Below are 23841 nucleotides of genomic sequence, written 5' to 3'. Positions count from 1 at the left end.
CCTGTGTCCAAGCGGAGTCTAGAGCCCAGACTCCAGCGTCCATCCTGTCTGAACCACAGACAGCCTTCCAAGGCCCTGGTGGCTTTGATTCTGGACCACGCCCAGGAAGCATGCCCTCACCTGGCGGTCCCATGCGCAGGAGTCCCAGAGGGATACCTTGGATGCGCCTTGGCAGCGCCGAGCTCGCTCTGAGCCCCCTAAGCCCAGGGCCTGTCACACTCTGCCCCTCACAGTCCCCACTCAGGATGTCTGTGGGGCTCAGTGAGCCCTGCGAGGGAAGGCCCGGGGCCCTCTGCACGGGTGAAGCCCACTGCTGGACGGGCTGGGAGACACCCGGCTTTGCCTGCCTGCCCTGTGCCTCCTGCCTGGTGGTCGGGCCTGGTAGCCACGGGCCTCCTGTCCAGGTCAGGACTCATAGGAGCCACTGTGTACACACTTCTAGCCCCCATGGAGACCCCAGGCAAAGGGGGAGTCACTGTTGAGGGGCTGTCAGGGTGGAGCTTAGCCAAACAGAGCAGGAGGGGGAGGGCAAGGAGGGCGCTCCAGGCAGGCCAAGGGGGCAGGGGTCGCTGGTGCTGAGGTGAGCATGGCTGCCTGGACCCAGCACCCCAGCATCTCCCTTTTTCTGGCCCTCCGTCAGTGGGTGCCGGGCCCGGGCAGAACCAGCCCCTCCAGGGCGCACGGCGTCCCCACACAGGGGAGCCTGCTCCTTTGTAGGTAACGCTGACCGCCTCTTCCTGTCCGTCCTGGCAGAAATCACCAAGCCGCCCTTGGACGAAAGCCCGGCCCACAGCAGCGCCATCGGGCCCGTCATCGGCATCATCCTCTCCCTCTTCGTCATGGGCGGGGTCTACTTTGTGTGCCAGCGCGTGGTGTGCCAGCGCTACGCGGGGGCCAATGGGCCCTTCCCGCACGAGTATGTCAGTGGGACCCCCCACGTCCCCCTCAATTTCATAGCCCCGGGCGCCTCACAGCACGGGCCCTTCCCAGGTGAGCAGCTCAAGGTGTGCAGGGGCCCTGGGCGGAGGCGGGTGGAAGAGTCTGGGCAGGGCCTGCGGCGCGTGGATCGGGCGCGCTGCTACCACGCCGCACACTGTGCACGCACAGCCATCCCTGACTGATCCCAGCGCTCTGGCTCCCGCTGAGCCGGTGTCTGAGCCCTTAGCACAGAGGCTGCATGGCTCCGACCTGTCCTGTGGCCTCGGGACTGTGGGGACATCTCTTTGGGTTTGACCTTCAGTATTCTCGTGGGACATATCCTGAGTCCTCTGGGGGGGGGGGGCAGCTGGGCCATCTCTAGAATCAAAGGGGTCGCTGGGCATGTAACGAGCAGCTTTGTCCAGAGCGCAGTCAGGACCATTGCCGCATAGTTAAAACTACCACGAGGTGTCTAGGTTCCCAGGTGGCACCGCCAGGCTGAACCACGCCGGTTCACATCACAGCGTGTCCTAGAAGGTGGAGAGGGTCGCCAGGGTCACCTCCAGGGCCACCGTGGGGATTCCCCAGTGCCTGCCCAGCCCTGGTCTCTCCTGTCCCGTCCCCCTGCCCAGAGCCAGCCTTGTGGGCCCCTGACGTCTGTGTGCAGAGGAGGCCTGCTTCTCCATGGAGGAGTGGGGTGTCAGGGGCCTTTGCCCAGCTCCTGGAGGCCTGAGGTAGCGGCAGGGTCACTGCTGCAGCCCCCAGAGGACAGGGCCCCCGCTGCACTGAACGACCCTGTGCTGAAGCCCTGTGAGCTCATTTCTGTAGGCCCACAGCGGCCCCCGGGGAAGTGCTGTGTGTCTCCGTTTTACAGATGAGGCTCACACGGGTGATGGGTGGAGGGCCTGGGGCGGACGGACTTCCTCACCCGAACCTGAGTCTTGTGGGCGGCAGGGGCCATGGAGGGTGCGCCGGGTCTGGGGGGTACCCCAGCCCTGACCTGCCTTGTCCCCTTCCCCCGCAGGCATCTCATGCGGCAAGTCCATGATGAGCTCCGTGAGCCTGATGGGGGGCCGGGGCGGGGTGCCCCTCTACGACCGGAACCACGTCACCGGGGCCTCATCCAGCAGCTCCTCCAGCACTAAGGCCACACTGTACCCACCGGTGCGTAGGGGTGGGAGGAGGCCTGGCTGGCTGGGGACGCGCATCACCCTTGGCTGGCCAGGGGGCGCTTCTTGTGACCTCAGCGTTTCTAGAATTATTAGCTATTTCACCGCAGGGAGTGGTGGGAGAGCCCACCCTCCTCCCCTACAAGCCCTGTCATTTTTCTCTTTAGTGACATTGTTTTCAGTTCAGAAAAGGGTACTCCTTGTTCCTTACGGGTAATCTGGAAACCACAGACAAACCTCGAGAGTGGAAGTGTCGCCCATCACCCCACCTCCCAGGTTGCTGTTGGGCATTTTGGGGTCTGGGTGGCTGTCTCTGTTCTGCACCGGCCTATTGTCAGTGGCTGTCTCTGCAGGGCCTGTCTGGACAGGGTGCTCAGGTGTGCTTGTGCCAACCCCCCGACCCCAAGCATCCCCACCAGGAACACCCAATTTCCCTGCCAAAGCTGTGCTGGTTCCCAGAAGATAGCTAGATAGTTTTAGGGGGGCAGGCATCCTGGATGACTTTTGTAGCCCAAATGCTCCTTGGAGCTTCTGGCAGCCCCAGCGGAGTGAGGGGCCGGCTCTCGCAAGCCACATGCAGTAGCTCCGCAAGTGTACGGAGGGTGAAGCAAAGAAGCCCCCAGTGTCCAGGCCCCCCGCAGGGTCCCACATGGGGAGCCTGTCCCTCGGATGGATGGAGGGACCTCCACTTCCAAGAGCGCAGCTTGTGGGTCACTGGGGGAGCTTGATGCACAGACGTGAACCTGTGCATATATAAGCGTCGGAGTCTGACTTTACATGGCTCTGTGTCTTTAATTCTTTGAAACCTGACTTTCTGCGATTATCTGTTCTCCCAAGGTGAGAGCGGCCCCTTGAGCTTTCTCGGGGGTCTCCAGCAAGCCCCGCCTGCCAGGACTGGGCCTTCCTGCCCTTCTGGGTATCCCATGTCCAGGGTGTTGCCCCCCCCCCCCCCCCATCAAACACACCTGACCCTGGCAGGCCCTGCAGGGGCAGGGGAGGGGCCGCAGAGGTGGTTGTCTCAGATTTGCAGGACGGGAACTGAGTCTCCCAGAGGCTCCAGGACCCGACTGCATTTTGGGGCAGAGGAAGCAAGGACCCAGAAGCCTGGAGTTTAGAATACTGTCCTCCACTCCTCTTGTCCCCACTCTCAGACTCTCACGTGCCCGTGTAACCAGCCAGAGCATCAGAAACCCATGTAAGACCGATCAGCCCCAGGAAGGGGTCTCCTTGGCCTCCCATGCAGACAGCAGGAGGCCCAGGAAACTTGCCTTCTCTGTCCCCAGGCTCTGCTGGGAGTTGGGAGCAGCAAGAGATGACACCGACCAGCCGACTTTCTTTTTGTATAACTCACATACCGTACAATTCACCCATTTAAATTGCATAATTCAGTGGTTTTTAGCACATTCACAGATATATGCAACCATCACCAAAGTTAGTTTTAGAACATTTTCATCACCCCAGAAAGGAACCTGCATGGAGCCAGCTATTTTTACGTCAACGACATGGTTTTGCACCAGTAATACATGCTCAGAATGGTACAGAATTCAAAGGCACAATAGAATGCACAGTGCGAAGCGGGCCCACCCTCTCCACGAGCAGGAGCCTCCGGAGGAGCGTCCTGTGGCGAGATTCCTGTGTGCTCTCCCCGGGTAATCTGTACCTTAGCAAGTATGCAAGAGTGTGGACTTTATCTTCCCAACCGAGGGAGATTGTTTTTACTTTTCATTTTGAGATAATGGTAGACTTACATGCAGTTGTAAGAAATAACACAGGGGTCCTGTCTACCCTTCACCGGTTTTTCCCAGTGGTACCATCTTGCATAGCTATGGTCTCAGTCTGCTCATGCTGCCACAACAAAAATATCATCGGCCAGGTGGCTTAAACAGCAACAGCAGTTTTGGAGACTGCGAAGTCCAAGATCAAGGTGCTGGCAGATTTGGTGTCTGGCTAGGGCCAGCTGCTGGCTCATAGGTGGCTGTTTTATCCTCACATGGTAGAAGGGGCGATGGAACTCCTGGGGTGTCTTTTATAAGGGCACTAATCCCATTGGTGAGGGCTCCACCCTCATGACCCAATCACCTCCTGAAGGCCCACCTCCTAATACCATCACATTGGGGTTTAGATTTCAACGTATGAATTTGGGGAGATGTACATATTCAGTCTATAGCAATAGTACAGTATCAGAATCAGGGAATCAGGACATTGATACGAGAAAGAGGGAGAGAGGCATCAGTGTGAGAGAGAAATATCAATTGGTTGCTTCTTGTGCGCGCCCCAGCCAGGGACTGAACCCACAACCCAGCCATGTGCCCTGACCAAGGATCTAACCGGCCATCTTTCACTTTGTGGGAAGACACCCAACCAACTGAGCTACACCAGTCAGGGCGATACAATATCCTTTGACCTTACTCAGATTTCACCAGTTTTACATATGTCCTTTGTTGTTGTTGGTTTTTTAAAATTATTTGTTTACTTATCTATTTATTTTTAGAGAGAGGGGAAAGGAGAAAGAGAGGGAGAGAAACATCACTGTGTGGTTCCCTCTCACTCACGCCCCCAACTGGGGACCTGACATGCAACCTAGTCATGTGCCCTGACTGGGAATCGAACCAGCAACACTTGGCTCGCAGGTGTCCTTTGTTTTTTAACACTATTTTTCAGAGCAATTTTAGGTAAAATCACAGAATTGAGAGGAGGGTACAGATTTCCCACATACCCCTGCTCCCCAACATGCACAGCCTCCCTCATTGTCAACCCGCCCACCCCCCAGTGGGACATTTGTTACAATGGACACGTCTTTATCACCCCAAGTCCCTAGATGACATTGGCCTCACTCTTGGGGTCGTACATGCTGTGGGTTTGGGCATATAATGCCTTGTATCCCCCATTCTAAGCTCACACAGAGCAGGTGCATAGACACTTGGGGGACCCAGCCAATGACTCTGGGGGAGACGGGCGCTCCTCTCTGAGCCCTGCTTTTTGCTGCTCGCCCGAGGGGCCCCGGCGGCGCCTGCGCACTTCAGGCCGCCTGGCTGACTAGTGCCTTCTCCACGCGCTGCAGAAGGGGGCGCTGCCACCGCCCCGTTTTGCACTTGAGGCTGAGGCTGAGTGAGAAGTGCCAGCCCGAGTCCTTCCTTTGCGTCCGGGGGCGGGGGCTCCAGGGCTGCTGCCGAGGACTCCCGAGCCTCGGGGGGTCGCCGTGACCACGCTGGCCCTCCCGAGGGGACAGCCCCTCCTCCTCCCAGCGCTCGCACACCCACTCTCCCCGGGTCTAATTTAGGGTCAGAATGGTGTGGTGGTGTGATCTCAGTATTCCTCCCGTGACAGGGGATGGTGAACATCTTTTGGGGTCTTTATTTACCTTTGCAGTTTTATTTTCTCAGAAGGGTCTGTTTACATCCTTTATATTTTGGGTTGTTGGTATTTTTCTTATGCATTTATAAGCGCTCCATGTGTGTGTGTGTGTGTGTGTGTGTGTGTGTGTGTGTGTGTGTATAAAATTAGCCCATTCCCTGAGACATGTGTAGAAAATATTTTTCCTAGACTTCTGTCTTTTAATTTGGGTTATGGTGTTGGTGTGTTTGCCATTTATGCAATGAAATGATCAATCTTTTCTTTTATGAGCATGTAAAGTTATTCTATTTTTTTATTTTTGGTCATGCTCAAAAAGTCTTTCCCTCCTCTGATTATTTTTAAAAAGATTTCTTTCCATGTTCTCAGGGTTTCATGTTTTATATTTAAACCTTGGGTTCTCCTGGAACGTTATCAGATGTACTGAGTGACGTAGGTAGCAGCTGACTCTCTTTCTGTGCTCTTGGCTGCCAGGTGGTCTTTGTTAGTTCAGGTTCACGTGGTGATCTGAACAGAGAAAGTTCAATACACAGAATTACTAGCAGGGGTCAGGATGCCAGGGAACTGACCAGTGAGAGGTGAGGGAAAGCAGATCAGCTGATAGAGAGCACCTGAAGAAGAACCCCCAGGGCCGAGGGCCAGTCCAGTTGGCTGAGGAGGTGCTGAGGTGCTGCACCAGTGGAACTTGCTAGAAGTCTGCCCACTGCAGTATTGGGAAGATCTTCTCCATGACTCCTTGACCTTACCCTCCTGCCACCCTGGGGAAAGTAGCAGTGACAACCAGCCGGGGGAGGGGGGGGGCAAAATCCTGTAGCTCCCCTTGGAGGAGGAAGTGAAGAGAAACCAACTCCAGTCAAGTTCATGGGCAGATGTCCAAAGAGGACCCCACAGGCCTCAGGTGCAGGGAAGCTGCTGGAGGCCCTTTCCACGGAGCTTCCCTGCCTGGTTTCTGCTGCCCTCTCTGGAACCCCCCTCCCCCCAGTATTGTGCCCTCCCAACTTTGGGGTCGAATCCTGAGGAATCCCCACGGCGGCTATATGGGCTGAGGAGGACCCTCCCCAGAATAAGGACCATGGGCCCATGCCAGGTACTAGAGGGCAGAGGAAGGGCCTGGCCGCTTCCTGTAGGTGACTCACCAAGCGTCAGGACAGCCTTGGGACGCAGCCTTGGGACCCCCATTTTAGAGATGAGGAACCCGAGGCCCAGACAGGCGAAGTCCCTCACCAAACAAGGGGCCTGGGAGGCGCGGGCCCGCGGAGACCAGTCGGCCCGTGTGGACCTGCATCCCCTGCTCTGGGAAGAAACCAGGGTAGGTGGCTTGCAGGACCAGGTGGCGGCGTCCGGCCTCCGTGACCCCTGCTTGGTTCTCCCCAGATCCTGAACCCGCCGCCGTCCCCCGCCACGGACCCCTCCTTGTACAACATGGACATGTTCTACTCTTCAAACATTCCCGCCCCCGCCAGACCCTACAGGTAGGAAAGTCCCTGCGTCGCCCTGGGCCTCCAGATGAGCCTGTGGCAGGAGACAGGTCCAGGGCGCTGGAGGACCCACGACGGATCCCGGCCCTGCCTCCCTGGGCTCTCCTCCCCCTCCCCGGGCTGCCCCCAAACCGGAGGACCAGGCTTGCATATTGAGGCCCTCACCCCCCTCCCCGATCCAACCCATGTTCTGAGCGGCACAGGCAGACGGGGCCTGGAGGGAAGCTCCCAGCCCCACCTCGGCACGGCCGGGCCCCGCACGTGGGGGACCGACACGCAGGGGCCAGGCTCCGGCCCCGGGGTCTGGCTGTGGGACCCTGGCAGTGACGCCAGGGACCACATGTAAGTCCACTGCAGTGCTCCTATGGCACCTGCCCTGTGGGTTCTTGGTAGTGGGGGTCCTGTCTCCTTCCTCCCTACGAGGGCCTGTTCAAGCCTTAGAAACCCACAGGCCTAGTCAGCCCCCCTCCACCCCCTCCACCAGGTGGTCCACGTTCTGGTCACAGACCCCACCTTCCTGGATCGGAAGGGGGCACTTGAGAATGTTGAGGAGAAGTGGAATCCAGTGTGCTGGCCTGTGCGCAGGGCCCGGTCACAGCCTGGGGTGGGGGTGGCGGGGTGAACCTCCTGACCTTCAACCAGGTGGTCTCAGCCAGCAGGGTGCCCGAGGCTCCTCACCCTTAAGTGAGCCACCTGATGGGGTGGGCGGGGGGTGGGCCAGTGGGCCCGGGGCGGGCCTGCCCCCCTATGTAGAGATCGGGGCTCTGGCGCATCCCTGGACCGCCCAGGCGGAGGCAGAAGCTCTGGAGTTGTCCAGGCCCCTCGCCCTCCTACTGAGTCGCCTGGCACAGCGGAGACTCCAGCGAGGTGTCACCTGCCATCTAGTGGCTGTTTGGGGAATTCCGGGGGAGCTATGCAGCCTCCGGAGAGGCCTACTCTTCACGGTCACCGCCAGGGCTCCCCGTGCCCGTCTGGCGGCCGTGCGTCTAGATCCCGCTCCCTCTGTGCCCTGCAGGCCCTACATCATCCGCGGCGTGGCGCCCCCGACAACGCCCTGCAGCACAGACGTGTGTGACAGCGACTACAGCACCAGCCGCTGGAAGGCCAGCAAGTACTACCTGGATTTGAACTCGGACTCAGACCCCTACCCGCCCCCGCCCACACCGCACAGCCAGTACCTGTCCGCGGAGGACAGCTGCCCGCCGTCGCCCGCCACGGAGCGGAGCTACTTCCACCTCTTCCCGCCCCCGCCGTCCCCCTGCACGGACTCGTCCTGACCTCGGCCGGGCCAGCGCGGCCTCTCTGCGCCCCTGTAAATAGTTTTAAATATGAACAAAGAAAAAAATATATTTTATGATTTAAAAAATAAATATAGTTGGGATTTTAAAAACAGGAGAAATGTGAACAGTGATGGGTGGGCAGGGCTGGGGAAACTTTGTACAGTGGAGAAAATATTTATAAACTTAATTTTTTAAAACATTACTGCCATTCTTTCGTGCCATGTGTGCGTTGGAGGTGAGGGTCCCCACGTCGTGAACTCCGGCCTCTGACCCTCGCACGTTGGGCTCCCCAGGGAAGGGCAGAGGCCGCAGGCAGGGCCAGCGCACGGGTGCCTGAGTCCTGTCGTCGTGAAGGGCCCCACGCCTGGTCGCGTCTCTGCTGTTGTCATCCTGGAGTCATAAATAATTTTGGGGAACGAGGCCCTGTGTTTGAGGTTTGCATCAGGGTTTGCAGATTAAATAGCTGGGCTTTGGCCTGTTCCCCAGCCAGTCTCTGCCACTGACCGGCCAGCCCAGGCTGCTGTGCCCATCAAGACAGGGCTGGGGACTAGGGGCCCCTCCTGGCCTTGCCATCCGTGTGGGCAGCGGATGGGGCAGCCAGGCCACGCTTGACCCGGGGAAGGGAGGCCTAGCCTGCCCTGGCTCCTGCTGCCTGGTCCTCATGCAGGCGGGCAATGAACGCTGCCCGAGGCCTGTCATGCGCCCACCTGGGTGGTATTGGAGGAGACTGTCAGGTCCAGGGGGGTCCTCAGTCTGCGCAAGGAGACAGAGAAGTCAGCAAATAGTGGTGTGTCATGACGAAGCTGGGCCGTTCTCCCAGGGCCGGTGGGGACGGCCACATTCAGAGTGGAGGGAGGAAGCCAGAAAGGGCCTGACCCTGATGGAAGGACCCCCATGCGTAGGGCTGGGCGCACACTCCGCTGGGGACTCAGAGCAGAGATCTGGAAGGAGGGCTTTCCAACAGGACCCTGAACATTGTCCCGCCCCCCGGCAGGGCCTGAAGTACAGAGGTGACAGCCGAGCCAGGGGAGTGGACCAGCTGCTGGACAGCCTCCTGCATGGGAGGCCCCAGCACACCCTGGACCCTGTGGCCCTGGTGCTGAGGGGGAGAGGAGGCAGGGGCCCTTAGGACTCAGACTGCTTGGCTGGGGGCGTAGCTGGGAACCTCAAGATGCAAGCCTGGTTCCTGGGACAGACCTTCGGGAGCCACCTCCCCTGCTGACGCTCCTGCGGCGGGGACCAGGAGCAGATGCTAGGGACAGGGCCACCTGCCATCCTTCGGTACCAAGCAGCAGTGAGCCCGGAGGCCGGCGCTGAGGCCGGCCCAGGGCACCACGCTCAAGGCTCCTTTGCAGACAGGAGGGGTCAGGCGTGCATCTGGGAAGGCCAGCTGGTCCCATCTGTTAAGGAAGGTGCTGTCACTCGCCCTTTGGGCTGTTGGGAGGCTTCCAGGAGATTATGCCTGTGAAGATGCCCCACCCAGTCTGCCTGGCAAGTAGCAGGCCCTTGGTAAATGGGTGCTGGAACCTGTTAAAGCTCAGAGGTGACACACCTAGTCAAGGTCACACCGCTAAGGACTGGCAGAGCTAGATGGTGTGCCCAGAGTCTCAGCTCAAGGTGGGGTTCCCTGCCCCACAGGGCTGCCTGAGGGGCAGGGCTGGGCGACTCCCGAGCGTTCAGAATTCCTGTTCTTCCAGGTTGGGTCACGTGCCCTGAGGTGCTAATTAAAGCCCTAATCTCAACCTGGGCTGCCAAGCGGGGAGCAGAGGGCACTCCTGCTGACCCAGAAGCAGGGGCTGCATTGTGGGGGTCCCTTAGGAGACCCTCTCTTCACTCTCCTGCCCTTCCCCTGGAAACACATCTGCTCTGTCCTGTCCAGGCAGCCATTCAGTCTGTTCCCAAAATTAAGGAGTAATAGCTGGGCGATGGGCACATGGGTGTTCATTATATGTTTCTCTATACTGTTGAGTATGTGTGAAATTATATTTTTTTGTTCCAACATCTTTTTATTTTTTCCAGTTTTTTATTGTTGTTCTATTACAGTTGTCCCGTATATTAATCTTTTGAAAGGGTAGATGGGTTGAAATGTTAAACATTAAAAATTAAATCACGGAAGGATTAGGGACAAAAAGGGGAAGGTGGTAATCTGTGAAATTTTGAAATTCTACAATGGTGAGGCCAATGCAAGGCTTTGAAGTTACTCTCCTCCTTAAAGCCCCATGGCCCTCAGGTAATTGGCTGAGCTCAGATGCCTCCTCCTTCAGGAAGTTCTCCTGATTTCAACCCTTTGGATTAGGTTAGGATAGTGATTTTCAACCAGTGTGCCGGAGGAATTTTTAAAATGTGCAATACCTGACTAGTCATGGGCACTGACCTCTTTTCCTTTAGATTGTCAAATAAAAAAAAGACAACAGCCAACAAAACTGTTGTCCAGTGGGAATAAATCAAAATTATACCTTTTTTTTTTGTGTGTGTGTGTGTGGCCAGATTGGCAAAAAGTATTATTTTTTGGTGTGGTGTAGAATTTTAGTAATTGGTTTATGTATGTCATGAGATGAAAAAGGTTAAGAACTGCTGGGTGCAATAATTGGAGACTTTGGGGCCCACTTAGGTTGGGCGAGGTTACTACATTATTTTAATTACAGTGCACATGGCCCTGTGACCCACCTCAGAGTCTGGGATGGAGGAGCCTGAAGCAGGTACTGGCAAGCCCTTGGATGATGAATGAGGAAAGAAATCGGTGGGTAGCTGGGCCCTCCCCAAGTGTCCAAGAGGGCAGGTCCCAGCCCTGGCTGCGCCCTGCTGCCCACACCCAGCCTTCTTTTCAGGCACCAACCCCTGTCCCAGTGTTCTCTGTAGCCCCCATCCCCTTGCTCCTAGGTCCATGCCCTGGGCTTGCCCCTCTGGTCCTGTGCTACTGACTTCAAACCGTCCTTTCTAAAACATGGTCAGTCCTGAACATGCCCTTCTCCACCCAGAAGCTCTTCTCCGAGCATAAACCCCAAGTTCCTCCTCTTGTCCTCAAGGCCCTGCGCCACCCATCACCCCTGCAATGCCCCTCTCCCACCACAACCCACCTTGGGGCCTCTGGTCTGTCTGTCTCCCTGCCATCTGAGCCCAGGAGCCTGGGGCTCCGTGGGTTGAAACGCCACCTGCTCAGAAAGGACCCCACCACTCTGTGGCCTGTTTTTGGTACCGCTACCTGATGTTACCGGGGTGGTATTTGATGTCCCCCACTGCGCGTGAGCCGCGCAGCCCCGTAGGCTGGACACAGCAGGCGCTCACTAGAGGGCTGCCCACGAATGCGGCGCACCCGCAGCCTCCCGCCTCCCCGGAACCGCGCACACACTCGTGGGTGCGAGATGGGGCGTTCTCTGACCTGCAGCTAGGTTCCACGGGGCGCTAACCTTGTCCCCTGCCCTTCTCAGCCCCGCCCCGCCAAATGTCGCCCTCCTGTGCTTTTAGTAACAAGGTAGGTTATTAGTAAGTGGACAAGATAGGATACTTCTCTGTGGCACGGCTCTAGAAAGTAGATCGCGCCTAAGTCCCTCTGTAAGACAAAAGGGAAACCCTTCTCCACTCTTCACAGTGGTGAGAGCACAGTGTGGGAACCCAGCACTTCACCTTGACCCTACTACCAGTCCCTTTTTCCCTCTAAGTGACCAGGACGTGCAAACCACACTCTCACGCCATAAAATTCTGGTGTGGAGAATGCGGGCATCGATCCCGCTACCTCTCGCATGCTAAGCGAGCGCTCTACCATTTGAGCTAATTCCCCAGCTCGGAAACGGTCCCGCCGCTGGCGCACATTGTGGCAACCACGTCATCACCGGTTTCCCCAAAGGACCCTCCGACCCGCCCGCCCTCTGGTCTCGCTACCCTATTGGTTCCCTTGCAGCTCCCGGCTCCACGGCCATGATTGGTTTGGCTCAGTCGAGTTTTAAAAAGCATTGGCTAACGGATTGGTCTTCCGATACGTCCGTCAAGGGGAAGCCCGGCTGTTGCTACGGCGTAGGGGGACCCGACCAGGTTTCATCCCGGTTTCTTATTTGTTTCATCCGACACCGGGGTCCTAGAGGTTCCGGATCCGTCAAGTCCATGGGAAAAGAATGCGCCCCTCGCGCTTGACTGACTGGGACTGAAAGCCAATCGGAGTTGGGGCAACCGGGACGCCGGGAGCCCCAATAGCCTGCAGGGGGCGGGAGAGGAAGGCAAATGAACGTGGAGCTGGGGGCGGGGCTAGGGCTGCAATTGGTTGCGAGGCGCCAGAGGGAGGGCGGGGGGAACTCAAGGCCTGCTTGATACGTCCGCCATTTTGGGCGCTTCGCTGATGGTGTCGGTGAGCGCGTTTCCCGCCTGAGCGCAACTAGCGGCGGGTCGCCGGCACCTCTAGGTAATGAAGGGACATGGGGCGGCGGAGCCGATGGCGGCGCGGGGTGCTCGGGGCGCCGGCGCGTGGACGGCGGCGGGGGTCCCTTCGCCCGGCCTCCGCGGTGCGGGGAGGCAGCGTCCCGGCCCCCTCCCCTCCCCCCCCGGAATTCGTCGCTCCGCGGCCCGGGAGGCGCGGCGCCCAGACTCCCGGGGCCGTCCCCGCCCGCGCCTGTCAGCCGCCCGTCGCGGGCCGCGGACCCGGCGGCGAACTTTGCGCCCGCGGTGAGGCCCGCGGCCTTGCGCGGCAGCGGGCGGGCGCGCCCCTCACCCGGCCGGGCCCCGCTCTTCTCCGGCCTGTCCGCCCCGGGCACCGCCCCGCGCGCGGCCCCCGGAAAACTTCTCTCCGCGCGGGCCCCGGCGCGGGTCCAGTGGACGAACAGCCCGCCGCGGACCCGCGAAGACCATTGTCGGACCTCGTTCTCCGGGAAGCAAGTTCTGTGCGTTTCTGTTCGGGCGCCGCAGACTCCTCGGGAAGCGCAGGAACCCGCTCGGAGCATTTAAATGGCTTTCCGGGCGCGTCTGCGACTCCGACGCTGGGCTCAGCTGCAGACCGCGGCGCGAACGCGTCCCTGGCGGGCGTGAGCGAGGGGGGTGGTCCTCGTGGCCGCCGCCGGGACCTCCCCTTAAAGCCGCGCGCTCGCCGCGGGCGCGGAGGGCTTCCCCGCTGGAGCCTGCTCGGCGTGGGCGCGTGGCGGCAGGGCCGCGGGGGGTCCCGGGTCGTCACTCCGTGTCCCGACGTTTCCACCTCGGAGCTTTATGTGATTGTCACAGCTTCTCCGTGGGTCTCCCAGAGCTCTGTTTACGTTCCGCTTTCATGGGAGGGGCCCCTGGCGGTGTTTCCTGACGGCCTCGCGGCGCTGGGTAACGCGGGTGTAGTCCCACTGTGTGCGTGTGAGTGTGCGCCCAGGGTCAGGGTGCGGGTCCCCGGGTCCCCGGCCCCTGGGCTGCCCCCTGAGCGGCGGCGGCGGCGGCTGTGACCTGGGGCCGGTTCCTCAGCCTCTGCCTCCTCTGGAACGTGGGAACGACGAGGAGGGAGTGAGTCCCTCGTGCAGAGCAGCTAGGAAGGGCCCTGGCCTGTGGAAGCGGCTTAATAATTAGCGGCTGTTAATTAAACTTTGCCTTTTTTAGCGATCAGGTATTATTAGGAAGTTAGACGAGTGTCAAAGCCCCGGCCCTTGGCGCACGTCTGTAGGAACCCGGTACTGAAGGGGCAGCTGGGCTGGGAAGATGAGGTGGACATTGTTTTCCAGTTTCTCAGGTGGTTGAAGAGTTTCCCGGGCCCGTCGTGAGCGGCGGTGCCACAGCGTTTCGTTTAGCAGGCGGCTGAGTAAAGACGACCCCGCGGGGGCTCGGGCCGGATCCTGGGTCTCTGACTTCGGGGGGGACGCTCCCTCCCGCGGGGCGTGGCGCCCAGCCCTTGGCTGCGGGCTTCTCGCTGTCCCCCGGGCGGGCGTTCGGGTTTGTACTGTGCATGGAGCGGAGATGGTTTGGGAAATGGCTGTGGGCCTGGATGGACGCGCTGAAGACCGTTGTGCATTTCCGCGCATTTCTGGCCGTCTCCTCGGGGGCCTGCAGCTCCGGCCCGCGCTCGCTCCCCTTCCTGGGCACCCGCGGCGGGGGCCTGGCTTGCGCTCGGCGAGTGTTGTTTTGATAGACTCAGCCTTCAGTGCCGCTGAGCATCTCGCCGGTGTGGCTTACTCAGGAACAGGAAGAAGATTGTTTGGGATTAGAAAACCAGCTTTTGTGTGAAGTACAGGGAAAAAACACTTGCTAGTTTCAGGTAAGGGCCTGAGAATGCGGGAGTCAGACCCTAGCTGGACATAACGCGAGTTGTCAGAAGACTAAGACTGGGCAGGGTGAAGTTTGCTTAGTTTCTTTCAGGTAAATTTTATATCGCCACTTATTGCAGATAGAACAGCAGCTCTTCCTTAAAAACCGTACTTGTGGCGTTTAGTTTGTTTCTGTGGTAAACTTGTGTCTTGCAGTTTTTTATTTTGGATATTTGAGAGGCAGCCTGAGTATATATTGGTCTAAAATTTTATAATGTTTGTATTACCCTTCAGAAGAGTAGGTGATAGTGACAGGGAAGCTCTTGTCCCCTCTGCTCACCTAGCACTCAGCACTGAGTTTGTTTCATACAAAGCGCCAAGAGCTGTGGTGGGGTCCACCCCGTCTGTCGGGACTGGAGCCCCGGTGTGGGCTGAGGAGGGCCCGCTCGTGTCTTGGGTGAGAGGGGCTGAAAAATAGCCCTGGCCCGTTGGCTTTGAGCAGCTTTCGTATATTTTTTCTTTCTTAAGAGAAGCTCATTTGATTGGCTTTTTATTTACTCTAGATCATTGCTTCTCAAGTAGGGCATGGTTTTGCCCCACAGAAACATTTGGCCACGTCTGGGGGTGTTTTTACTGTGGGACTGGGCAGTGTGCTGCTCTGGCTGCTAGCAGGTGGCATTCAGGGGTGCTGCTAAACACCCCGCAGTGCACGGGCCGGCGTCTGTCCTTCCCTGGAGCACACGCACACTGTATGCGTGCGCGCTCACATGCACACAACCCACCCCCAAGGAGCAGCAGAGCTGAGGTAGAGAGACCTGCTCTAGGCAGATGCTAGACTGGCCTGCAGTGGAATCATTTGGGATACTTTTTAGGGTCACGGATGGTGGATCCCACCTCTAGAAATTTGTGGTGGGATTGCTAATGTATTTTTTAAAAGCTGCTCAGGTAGTACTGAAGTGCAGTGAGGTCTTGGAACCATTGTGCTACACCCCAAATTTTAGGGACCACTTGTGGGTCAAGGAATCCCTGCGGCGACCTGTGAGCTGTCTGCTTTACCTCGGTTCCATCCTGGAAGTCACTGAGTACGTAGCGTGAAAGGCGGTGTACCTGCATTACTTTCGAGTGCCTGACGCTGAACTTCAGAAGAGATTTTTAATGAATTAATGTTATAAAATAACTTAGGAAACTTTCCCCCATGAAAATAATTTCCGTGCTGTGTTGAAACTTAGCAACACTCCCAGGTGTCTAGGGTCGCTTGCTCCTGTGCTGAGGACCCGTGAACCCGTGAGTTCTGAGTTTTGTATCCTTTGCCCTCATCCTGTCTGTCACCTGTCAGTTCTGTTTTTAGGCGCCAGCTTCATCGTTATTTCATTCCCAGAGGGTTGGCCCGGTCGGTGTGCCAGCTCTGCCCTTTGAGGGCAAGGGCGGCATACGCTGTGCGTGACCTTTCCCACAGTGACCCTGGCCTGCGAGGAACGGGGCCCCTCTGAGCCCTGGACTGGGGCCCAGGCGGGGGTTTCTCCTCCTGGGGAAGGTGGGGAGCAGCGGCAGAGAAAGGGCAGAGGCCTCTCCGCACACAGTTAGAACTTAGGTGATCTAGTTTATTGAGGGGAAGGACGTCAGTATAAAAACTACACAGATTCTTAGCAACCGAACGTTAGTACCCGAACCCACAGAGAGAAATCGCGCAGGCACTCTCGGACCCTTCGTCCTGAGACCCGGCCTGCGGCCCTGACCGGGCGGCCCGGTGGGCTGGGCGGCCCGCGAGGCACAGGGCTCCCGGCTCCGTCCCCGTCTGGGCGCGTGTGAGAGGCAGCCGGGCGGCGTTCCTCTCCCACTCCCTCCCTTCCCCTCTCTCTAAAAATGAATAAAAATCTAAAAAAAAGTATGGCTTATGGTCAGAGTTGAGAATGTCCAGCAGCCCTCCCCCCCATCTGCTTGGTCCCGTCTTTGCGTATTTGATCAGCAGATACGTGGCGCCCTACGCTGTCAGGAGCCGTAGTGTTAGGGGTTCGCTCCTGAGCAGGGCTGAGGGTGCGTCGCCAGGGAGAGGCGGCAGGGACCGGGGGGCAGGGCTTGTTAAAGTTGTGTGTGCTGTCAGGAAGGAGGCTCTCGGGGGGGCGGCCCTGCAGGCCACGGGGGGAGTCTGCTGGCTGGGTGGCCGAGGCGGCCGGGAGCCCTTCCCGAAGAGTGAGGGAGTCGCCCTTTTGTTTCTCCCGTGGACATGGTGCCGTACGTCCTTGTGTTGGTGTGTCTCGAGGAGCAATGCTCTTCTTATGCCCGTGACACCGTCCTGTGATGGCTGCTAACGCGGGTCTGCAATGTCTTCTGCTCCACGGGTGCTGGCTGTCGGTCAGCCTTGGGCCACTGACCGGTTCCGCGCTGATCAGGGCTTGGTGGGAGTTCCCGCCGAGCCTCTCGCGCCTCCTTGAAATTGACGGCGCCTCAAGGGGGAGCGGTGCTTTTCCTGCTGCCGTCTGGCTCGAGGGGGGCTGCAGGTGGTTGTGGCCTTTGACTCTGGCTTCGGTTTAGTTGCTACGGGAACCTCTTTTTCTCCTTCCCTCCCTCCCCCCTTTATTTTTCCTTCCTGGGAGGGGGAGATTCTAGTTACTAGTTGACTCAATACCCAGTTTGTTTCAGGTTTTAGATCACGATAAACTGGCATCTGGATACCAAGTAGGTTGGCTGGATGGTAAAGAAGCAAGTAAAAGGGATCTTGGCAGCACTTGGAAAGCTTCGCGCCTTAACTGGGACACTTTCATGTCATGGACTTGGTGAAGACCTGGGTTTACTCTGAGGAGGGGCAGTTGACTGCTTGTCACATGCAGCTCGCTAGTGTTGACTGGTTTTACAAGTATTAGTGAAGACTACGTAGTTGGCTGTGGATTTATCTCAATAAAGTTTGCTAAGTTCTGAGCCTCTTTTTACTGCTAGAAGGAGGCTCTGGTTTCGTACTCTGGAGAAGGCCAGGGTATTCCTGGTTGCAGAACGTCTTACAGTGGGAACATATACTGACGTGGACTGGTCGTGTGCCCCAGACATTGCCTGCCGTGAAGTCCGGTGGCCTAAAGGAAAGATGAGTGAAAGATTCTTTTTTAAGACATCAGAGAGCAGACTAAAGAAGGCTGCAGAGCAAATAAAAATTAAAGGTGCAGAAATAAAGAGCATGGTTGGCTGTTGAGTCACACACGGAGAAAGCCGTGTGGATTGCTAGTCGGAGCCTTGAATCCGCTGTGCCTGGAGGTGAACCACAGCACTGCATCAGGACACTTGGACAGGAAGGGAAGGCAGAGCTGGCCTGGGCCGCGTGGCACTCGGAGACCCTGATCCGGGTAAGTGAGGCGGCCGTTTTACACTGCCCACCAGAGCACGCTCCACAGTGGCCTAGGCGTTGGCGGACACTGGCTGACCTTGGAGAAGACGGGCTTTCAGTCCCCAGACGGGGGCAGTGGTGGAAGGAGCATTGACAGGCGATGACTCGGTTGGCTGTTCAGAGTTCCGCTCACGCGAATCGTGGTTTGGAGCTGGCACGTAACGTGGCGATCATTGCTTCTTAGAGGGACATTGAGGCCGTGCTGGGGAGCGGGCCTGCAGGCAGCTGAGGAATCTCGGTTCCGAGGGGCGCTCGCTTCTAGAGCGACATCACCAGGGGTCTCGCTGAGAGTTAAGAATGAAGGGTAACTTGTGAATGGTTGCCTTTCGATGGCAGTACATGTCAGTGTTTGTCATTGTCGTAGGTGAGAGGTACTGTCTCCTGGTTTTCTTCTGCCCGCATGGGTCCACCAGGTTTCTTTTGCCTCTGGGCCGTGGCTGGGTCTCATCCACCGCTGTTGCTGTGCGTGGGACCCGGCCCCTTGCGGTTAAATAACACTCCTTGAATGAATTACTGCCTCCCTGCTCTGCCCAGACTTCTTTCCCCCGTGGACCTCTTGTTCTCTTGCTTTATTACGTTGGACTCAACAGCTCTGCATTTGACACTGTCAGAGCCACGGTATTTTAAGCTCCGCGAGTTTGCGCGGACTGGTACCTGTTCTCTGTCCCGTTCAGAGTATGTTACGGAGGTTGAGTGCTCGGGGTCTAAAACTGGTGGTTTTCGAGTTTGGCTCCCACTGTCTTCCAGCCATGTAACCCTGATATTAGATGACATCTCTTCTCGTTATCTGTGAAGTGAATTTTAAATATAGACTAATTAGCACAAGGTCTAGTGCAAGGGTAACATCTGTATTAATATTGGGCACCAGTCTTCCAGTAATAATAGAAATAACTTCAGAAGTGACTCTAGTGTAAAGTGAAGTGAGGGCCCTGAAGAAGTGACAGGGACCGTTGTGGGCCCGTGAAGGGCCTCTGCGGCCTTCCTGGCCGCTTTGGGGATGTGCAGGCGATGGGCCAGAGGTACATGGGTCAGAGGAGGTTCTGGAGTTTGTGTTTGTATGCAAGTTTTTTATTTTCACATTTAGATTGTTATTAAAATCTCTCTGCCATCATAAAGGTGCGTTCGTTTGCTTTGCAGCCTCGCGTGTTATGTAGAACTACAGTATTTTTCAGTGTACTGTGCTCTTGAAGAAAAATCGCATTTGCTTTGAAGAATTAGTATGTTTTAATGGATGATTGGATCGTTCTAATTTTGCACTCAGTTTCTTAATAAATTCTACATTAATACCAGACAACCCTCTGTAAAGGGCTAATTAATAAAGTGTTAGGCTTTGAATTCTGTGTGGTCTCAGTGACTGCTCAGCCCCGCCAGGGTGGCGGGAACGGCTGCACGGGACGGGGGTGCTGTCTTCCAGGCGGGGGGCTGCGGCGGGCCAGTCCTGTTCTAGCCTAGCTTTTATTTTAACTTTTTAAAGATGCTTACCTGTGGACGTGTTTATTGAATTTAGAGAGAGGAAGGGAGAGAGAGACAGACAGACATCGATGTGAAAGAGAATCATCGATCATTGCCTCCCGTATATGTCCATCCTGACTGGGGACTGACCCAGTGACCTGCCGGTGTAGGGGAACGGAGCCCCCTGGCCAGGGCTTGTTTTAACTTTTAATAAGATCTTATGTGCAAAGAACGCGTATCAGCATGTGTACAGATATTAAACGTTAAAACCGGTGATTGTGAACCCACTGTGGGCTTGCCACTGCCTTTGGCGCCCCGTGTGTCCTCCCCAGGGCAAGCCGCGCCCTGCACGTATCATTTTCATGCTTTGCTTTATGGTGTTACATGTGAATGCATCCTTTATGTGACTTAATTCTGTGTGTCCCTTTATGAATTGAATCGTTTTGTTCTGTGCTGACCCACCCACCGGTTGTTTCTGAGATTCGTTTACTCGACCGTTTGTGCTTCTCATGTCTTGGGCACTAAGGCTCGGGTTCTGACGCTGGGCGCGGTGGCCGTGAGCACAGTGGACGGGCGGTAGTGTGTCCTCACGGCGCTTCCCTTTCAGTGGGGAAAGCGCGGCAGAGTCAGGGCCGCAGCGGGGGGTGAGCGGGCCCGGGAAGGGGGCTGTTTGCAGGTTGGAATACGGTGATCTGGGTGGGCCTCCCTGTGAAGGGGCCGTGCGTGCGGGTGCGGTGGGAGGCGCCCGTGTGCCTGGGGCGGTGGGTGGGAGGGTGGGAGTGAGCCGGGCAGAGAGAGGCTGGCGTGGCAGGGGTGGGCCAGCGGGGCGTAGGTGGCGTGGGAGCCCGCCACCCAGGCCTTCCTCAGGGTTTGGCTCTTTCTCTGAATTGGATGGGAATTGTTGCGTCTTAAGCAGTTGTGTGACGGGAGGTCTGACTTCTGGTTTTGAAAGGCCCCTTAAAGCTGTGTTAAGAATAGCTGCCACTGTCCTGCCGCAGGGCGATGGCAGCGGGACTGAGGGGACCACGGTGGCAGTGACAAGTGTCTGGGACGAGGCGGGGACGTGTGTTGCTGAGAGCGCGTGACGGAGGGTGGCCCTGGGGGGCTCTGCTTGCGGTGGGAGTTGCCGCTTAGGGAGAACGGGAGACTGCAGGGGCCAAGGCTGTGGGCGGAGGTCAGGAGTTGGCTTTGGGACGCGCCACATTTGACGCTTTCAGGGCCCACGGGAGATGTGTAAGGTTACAGTGCGCGCGGAGCGGGGAGCAGAGGCCGGCGCTGAGGGAGGGAAGGCCCGGGGCTGGACGGGCCGGAGTCAGCAAGGGGGAGGCCCGTGGGCCGCCCCTTGGCGCCGAGGGGGCTGCTGTCGTGGAGGAGGGACGGAGACCTGTGCGCGCTGTCTCCGCAAGGCCCTCTCACGTGGGGGTCGCCTTGTCCGTCGGCTTGGGCAGCACAAAGCGCAGAAGACCTCAGCAGGCAGGTCCCAGAGGGGGTGCAGGAAAAGCGGGGTGTGAGCGTGGGCAGGAAGGACCGAGGCGAGGACCCCCAGTGCTGTGGGGCGCGGGGCCCTGAGGAGGTTTGCTGGGACGGGAGAGAGTAGGGCGTTTCTGTCCTGTTGGTGGGGAATGAGTCTGTCCCGAGGGAGCGACGGGTGAGGCGGGAGAGGGACGCTTGCTGGAGCCTTGCTTTGGGGGGCCGCGGGGCGTCGTCCACAGCCGCCTCCTTGGTGCTGTGCTGGGAGAGTGGGGGCAGGTGCCGTTTCCTCCTGTCTTCCGCAGTGACACGGGAGGGTTTCCGGGGGTCAGAGAAGAGGGGGGCGAGTCGGGCTCACGGTTGCGGGAGAGGAAAGGCGGGGGTGCTCCGTGGCCTAGTGAGGCGGGCGTGCGCGCGGGTCAGGCAGTGGCCCACTGGTGGGCCTGGGGTTGGAGCGGGGAGGGGTGGTGGCGTGGGCGTGGGGCGTGACGCTTGTCCACAGTGGTGTGTGTGGTGGCAGTTCGTCCCTCTTCCCTGCTGTGTCCCCTCCCAGACTGAAGATGTCTCTGATTCTCTGTCCTGTCTTTGGCGGGTAGGATTGTTCCCAGTAAAGGGCTGAGCTGCTGTGAACGAGTGCAGAACCATTTCTCTGTGGTGTGGCCCTTACAGGGCAGGGGGGCCTGCGCGTCTCTAACTGGAGTAGAGGGTGCAGATCACCTTCCCCGGCGTTCGTCCAGTTTGCCCTCCCACCAGCGCTGTTCCGCACGGCGCTTGCCTCTGGTGGTGTCACACTTCTTTCTCCTGCTTGGCCAGTTTGTTGGGTGTGAACATTTATGTCATTTTAAAATAATAACAGCTTTATTGCCCTGGCTGCTGTGGCTCAGTGGATTCAGCGCCGGCCTGTGAACCAGAGGGTCGCAGGTTTGATTCCCAGTCAGGGCACAGGCCTGCGCTGCGGCCAGGTCCCCAGTTGGGGGGATCGTGAGAGGCTGCCGCACAGTGATGTTTCTGTCCCTCTCTTCCCCTCTCTCCCCCTCTCTCTAAAAATAAATAAGTTAAAAATATATCTTTTAAAACTTTATTGAGATATAATTCATATACCGTAGAGTACACCCACTTAAAGCGTACTAAAAATTCAGTGGGTTTTAGTATATTCACGGAATTGTGCAGTGGTCACCACAGTCTAATTTTAGAACATTTTCGTCGCCCCCAAAAGGAACTTCATACCCACTAGTAGTCACCATTTCTGCCTAAGGCCTGGACAACTGCTGTGCTCTCTCCTTCCTGTGCCGCCCGTCCTGGCGGTCCGTATGCATGGAATTACGCTTTATGTGGTCTTTTGTTGCTAGTTCCTTTAGTTTAGCGGAATGTTTTCAAGATTCATCCATGTTGTAGTGTGTCAGTATCAGTACTTAATTGCTTTTTATTACCAGATAATATTCCATTGTGTGGATATACGTATCTGTTATTTATCCATTTATCAGCTGATGATGTTTGGGTTGGTCCCCCCTTTTTGACTATTAATGATACTGCTGTGAGCATTTGTGTGCAAATCTTTGGGTGGACATCTGTTTTTATTTCTCTTGGTATGTACTTAGGAGTGGAATTGTTGGGTAGTGTGGTAACTTTATTTTAATTTTAATCTTAATTTTTGATTTTAGAGAGAGGGGAAGGGAGGGAGACGGAAAGGGAGAGAAACATTGATGAAGGAGAGAAACATCGATGTGAGAAAGAAGCATCAGCGGGTGCCTCCTGAATGAGCCCTGACCTGGGACCGGACCGCAGCCCAGCGGGCGACCTTTCGGTTTGCCGGACGATGCCCAGCCAGCTGAGCCGCACCGGCCGGGGTGGGTAACTATGTTTAGATTTTGAAGAGCTACCAAACTGTTTCACACAGTGGCTCCACCGCGCTATGTTCTTACCAACCCTGCAGCAGGTTTCGAATTTCTCCGGGCCCTTGCCAACATTTATTATTTTCCACTAGGAAATGCTGTAGCCTCTCATTGTGATTCTGACTTGCCTTTCCCCAGCGCTAACGCTGTTGTCCTGTGCTGGGGGCCGCTTGTGTCTCTTCAGAGCAAGGTCCGTGCAAGTAGTTTGCCCGCCTTAGTTATTTTATTTTCGCGTGGTTTTAATGTTCTTTTCTCGGATTGCTGAGGACGTGGAGTTTCTCGGCTTCTTGGGTTCCCGCTTCTGCGAAGTGCCTGTTGTTGCTGAGTTGTTTGATTTGTCTTATTTGTAGTTCCTAATATTCTGATTAATAATTTGTGTTAGTTATGTGTGACAAATATCTTTTTGCAATTTGTGAGTTGCCTTTCCACTGTGTTTATGGAAGCTTTAAAAAGAAGTTACTGAAAGCATGGAACGAAAGGGCAAAACTGGGTCTCAGGGTCCCCCCTTTCCTTCCAGCCTTCATGCTCCCCAGGGAGAGGGGACAGGCTCTGGGTGCAAAGGTAGTTGTCTGTTAACAAGCCTCAAGGGTGTCTCGCTCTAAGTCTTGCACATCTTTTATTAGATTTGTTCTTTGAGTACTTTATAGATTTTTTTTGTTTCTGTTGTAAATAACTTTTAAGTTAAAATTTCTCTTTGCTGGTAAATGGAAATGCAGGTTACTTTATATGCAGCTCTTATATGCAGTAACGTCTCTAACTTAATTTCCCTGTGGACTCTTTTGGGGTTTTTATGTAAATGATCATCTTATATTTGAAAATTGACAGTTCATTTCTTTTCAGCTCTTTTGCTTTTTATATCTGGGCACACTGTTTCAGGACAGTCATTGTGATGGGGGATGTAAGTGGCAGTGGCCTGCATCATTGTGTTCCTGGGTTAAAGGAAAGGCTTTTATCTTCCACCTTCAAGTGTGTGGGCATTTTTTTTGTCCTTTCTTTTTAACAGGTTAAGGAAGATTCCTTTCATCTTAGTTTATAGATAATTAAAAAAAACTTCAAGTGGGTATTGAACTTAATTGAATGCATTATCAGCATCTGTTGAGATAATGATAATATGATTTTTCTCCTTTTAACCTGGTAAGGTGAAAAGTGGCTCTAAAAGGTAGTACTGAAATTAACCTTACATTTCTGGGATAAATCCAGCTTGGTCATGACATGTTCTTTAAAAAAAAAAAAAACTTTTGGGGGGTATGTTTTGTTT

The 23841-nt window shown here is 56.4% G+C and overlaps 1 protein-coding gene and 1 non-coding gene across 3 annotated transcripts in view; one reads left to right on the top strand and one right to left on the bottom strand.

Annotated features, from left to right (window-relative positions):
• LRP5 (LDL receptor related protein 5) overlaps nucleotides 1–8334 on the top strand; it is a 95645-nt gene extending 87311 nt beyond the window's left edge. For both annotated transcript variants that reach the window (XM_090257505.1, XM_090257498.1), the window contains exons 20-23: nucleotides 754–990; nucleotides 1943–2082; nucleotides 6813–6910; nucleotides 7932–8334. In XM_090257505.1, coding sequence (XP_090113631.1) covers nucleotides 754–990; nucleotides 1943–2082; nucleotides 6813–6910; nucleotides 7932–8193 — 737 coding nt within the window. In that variant the 3' untranslated portion in view covers nucleotides 8194–8334. The remainder of the gene's footprint in view (nucleotides 1–753; nucleotides 991–1942; nucleotides 2083–6812; nucleotides 6911–7931) is intronic.
• A 3567-nt stretch (nucleotides 8335–11901) lies between these two features.
• TRNAA-AGC (transfer RNA alanine (anticodon AGC)) lies at nucleotides 11902–11974 on the bottom strand. The gene has a single exon. It is a non-coding gene; the product is annotated as a tRNA-Ala (tRNA).
• Nucleotides 11975–23841: the final 11867 nt, after the last annotated feature.

The sequence above is a fragment of the Furipterus horrens genome, unplaced genomic scaffold, assembly GCF_987537825.1.
Source record: "Furipterus horrens unplaced genomic scaffold, mFurHor1.1.pri manual_scaffold_2, whole genome shotgun sequence".
In the NCBI taxonomy this organism is placed as follows: Eukaryota; Metazoa; Chordata; class Mammalia; order Chiroptera; family Furipteridae; genus Furipterus; species Furipterus horrens.
The sequence above is the reverse complement of the archived record's forward strand: the minus strand, read 5'-3'. Positions and strand labels throughout refer to the sequence as shown.